We start from the raw sequence: 3,418 nt of genomic DNA, 5'->3' as shown, positions 1-3,418 counted from the left end.
GACGTCAAAGACCGGCATAGCGGTGGAAGAGAGAAGATTTTCGAAGATGCAGAATTGGAGGTATTACTTGAGCAAGACTCGTGTCAAAATCAAGAAGAATTGGCACGATCATTGGGAGTGACTCAACAAGCCATTTCAAAACGCCTCAAAGCCATGGGAATGATTCAGAAGCAAGGAAATTAGGTGCTGTACGAATTGAAGCCGAGAGATGTTGAACGGCGTTTGTTTGCTTGTGAACAGCTGCTTGAAAAGCAAAGACGGAAGGGATTTCTGCATCGCATTGTGACTGGGGACGAAAAATGGGTTCATTACGATAATCCCAAGCGCAGAAAATCATGGAGAGTTCCCGGCCATGCTTCCACGTCGACAGCCAAACCGAATATTCACGGCTCCAAGGTCATGCTCTGTATTTGATGGGACCAGCTCGGCGTAGTGTATTATGAACTGTTAAAACCGACTGAAACAATCACAGGTGATCGGTATCGAACGCAATTGATGCGTTTGAGCCGAGCATTGAAAGACAAACGGCCGCAATACAACGAGAGACACGATAAAGTGATTTTGCAGCATGACAATGCTCCATGTTGCGAAAGTGGTCAAAACATACTTGGAAACGTTGAAATGGGAAGTCCTACCCCACCCGCCGTATTCTCCAGACGTTACTCCCTCTGACTATCACTTGTTTCGATCAATGGCACATGGCCTGGCTGACCAGCACTTCCGGTCTTATGAAGAAATAAAAAATTGGATCGATTCGTGGATAGCCTCAAAAGATGACCAGTTTTTTCGACGCGGGATTTGTACGCTACCCGAAAGATGGGAGAAAGTAGTGGCCAGCGATGGACAATACTTTGAATCATAAATGTATAAGCAGTTTTTTACAATAAAGCCTCGAATTTCGGAAAAAAATGGCGGAAGCAAAATTGTACACCTAATAATATAAATTTTTTAATTTTTCTGTTTCAAATCTCTGGTTCATACAATAGATCTAAGCACTAAAACGTCCCTGTTTTTCATTAATTCAGAAGAAAGATATGTAGGTATCTTTCGAATAGCATTGGCTTGTTTATATTGATCACCATTCACTTAATACAGACCACTTCTAACTACTCGGCATAAGAATTATCATTAACAAAACGCATACCATGTACCGTTGCACAATGATCAACAAATATAAATAACATTTAAACAATCTGTATTTGGTGAGCCACAAAATAAATATAGCTATATAGATTGTGGTGAGATAACCAATTCAAACTTACCCATTTGCAGAACAATATCAATGTTGTATTATATATTCCAATATTGTGATACGTCCCAGTGAGAAATGACAATGAAATCGATGTCGAATCAACATCGATGCAATGTAGATTCCAATATCATTTCTCACTGAGGTTGTATATTTTTCTTTATTTTATGTTATAGAATTTTTTCAAAATTTTTTATCAACTTTCTAGTACTACATTTTCTTATTTTTTCATGAGAAAATACAGTATTACAAAATTCTGAAAAAATTCTAACAACTTTATGAAAAGAAAATAAATGATTTTTGTCTTTTGCAATTTTTCTATAAAGTTGATAGTATTTGAGTAAAAAATTATTCAAGACCAATATTTAACAATTTTTAGTAATTAATATCTTGTTAATTATTGCAAAAATTGCAAAATAATAGAGGACTTTCTGATTCAGTTTAGTTCGCTCTATCTACACAAAAACAATTGGTTAAAACTTACGGGACACCCTATATTTATTATTTAAATTAAAATTATAGATATTTATAACATATATTTTGGTAATGGAAATGTATAAGGAATCATTTTTGAATCATTGGCATTTACTTCATCCCATTCATCACGTAGCTCCCTAGTTTTTTCTATCCACAAATCCTTATGTATAAAAGATATGACATCTAGCCAATCCTAAATATAATAAAGTTTAATTTTAATTTAATTAAAAAGATTATGTGATATTATAATAGAAATAAAATTTTAACATACCTGCAGACAATGATTTGCCCATGCATAAATCATTTTGTTGTCTACTTTTATACAAAATTTCTTCGTTTTCTGTAGCATTTTTATTGCAGCATTTTTTTTGCAATTGTGTCATGTAATAATAAGCTTTCATCAACATATACCTGCAACCATTTTGATTTCTTAAAATAATTCTTTAAATGAAGATAATAAATAAAAAATTTCAATGTACTGTCAAAGTAATTTTGAGTTATAATTCTTTAAATTATTTTACGCGAGTTAATAAAATATAAATTATATATATAAATTAAAGTAATTATTAATAATAAACATATTTTTATACCTGGGAATTGCAATTTTTATTATTTTTATCATACTTTTGATATGTCTGAATTCGTGCTTGATTTCCATAAACGTTTGCAATGCGTTTATGTTTCTGTTAGTAATCTCTCTTACTGCAAAAATTGAGACTTTAATAATAATTATATATACATACATGTAGGTATATATACAGAAAAAAATTTCAAACATAATAGGCCGAATCTCGGAAAATATGAGATACGGAAAAATGTTTCAGATAAAAATTGTACGGTCTGAAGAGATACAAATTCTGATAAAATACTGATACAAATGATAGAAATACAAATTCTGATAGATAAATCGAGGAATCCAGTATCTTGGTCAGCCAGATTATTTGATCTGACCTGCCTAGATTTTTTCTTTTGAAGCAGAATTCAAAAAATTGTTTATGTTAATCCTCCAATTATTAGAAAAAATATGTTAAGAGTACGCGAAGCGTACCAAATAATTTCAAGAGACAAATTACAAAATGTACATAATAACTTTTAACGAATATTGCAAACTTGCATAAATGCAAGAGGATAACATTTCGAACACTTACATTATTATTGAAATTTTCCTTTTTCAAAAGAATGTATGAATTTATTTCATTATGTAAAAATTCTTTTTTTTTAAATTGTTTCTTTCACTTTTTCGAAGATTAATAAAGTTTATTTCTTTTTTATTTTTTTTCTGCTTTCTTTTCCATCATTTAACCTCCAATCACCTTGTAGTCATTTAATTATGTAGACAACACACAATTCACATAAAAATACATAAAATATAAAATATCTCGCAAACTATTAATTTTTCGATAGCTTCACTTACATACTTTTACGTGCGGAATAATCAGAAGAATCATACTATATAAAAAAATTATATAATTCCATTAAAAAAAAAAGCGATGATCTTCATATTAAACCTTAAAAAGTTGATTTTTTAAGACAATTTATTTGATTAGTATTTGTATCCCCTCAGGCCGTACAACTTTTATCTGAAACATTTTTCCGTATTTTCCATATTTTCTAAGATATTTGGCCCATTACGTTTGAAATTTTTCACCCTGTGTGTGTGTGTGAGTGTGTGTGTGTGTGTGTGTGTGTGTG

At 31.0% G+C, this 3,418-nt stretch overlaps 2 protein-coding genes across 2 annotated transcripts in view; both read right to left on the bottom strand.

The window, feature by feature from the left end:
• Positions 1–1,266, bottom strand: part of LOC105617877 (circadian clock-controlled protein-like) — a 10,312-nt gene extending 9,046 nt beyond the window's left edge. Inside the window, exon 1 of the mRNA XM_012199420.1 lies at positions 1,263–1,266. Coding sequence (XP_012054810.1) covers positions 1,263–1,266 — 4 coding nt within the window. The remainder of the gene's footprint in view (positions 1–1,262) is intronic.
• Positions 1,267–1,775: 509 nt separating this feature from the next.
• LOC105617875 (adenylate cyclase type 10-like) overlaps positions 1,776–3,418 on the bottom strand; it is a 60,856-nt gene continuing 59,213 nt past the window's right edge. The window contains 4 exon segments of the mRNA XM_012199419.1: positions 1,776–1,919; positions 1,998–2,087; positions 2,089–2,137; positions 2,317–2,428. Coding sequence (XP_012054809.1) covers positions 1,776–1,919; positions 1,998–2,087; positions 2,089–2,137; positions 2,317–2,428 — 395 coding nt within the window.

Source organism: Atta cephalotes, assembly GCF_000143395.1.
Source record: "Atta cephalotes unplaced genomic scaffold scaffold00014, whole genome shotgun sequence".
NCBI classification, from domain to species: domain Eukaryota; kingdom Metazoa; phylum Arthropoda; class Insecta; order Hymenoptera; family Formicidae; genus Atta; species Atta cephalotes.
Note: the sequence above shows the minus strand (reverse complement) of the source record. Positions and strands in the feature narration are given on the sequence as shown.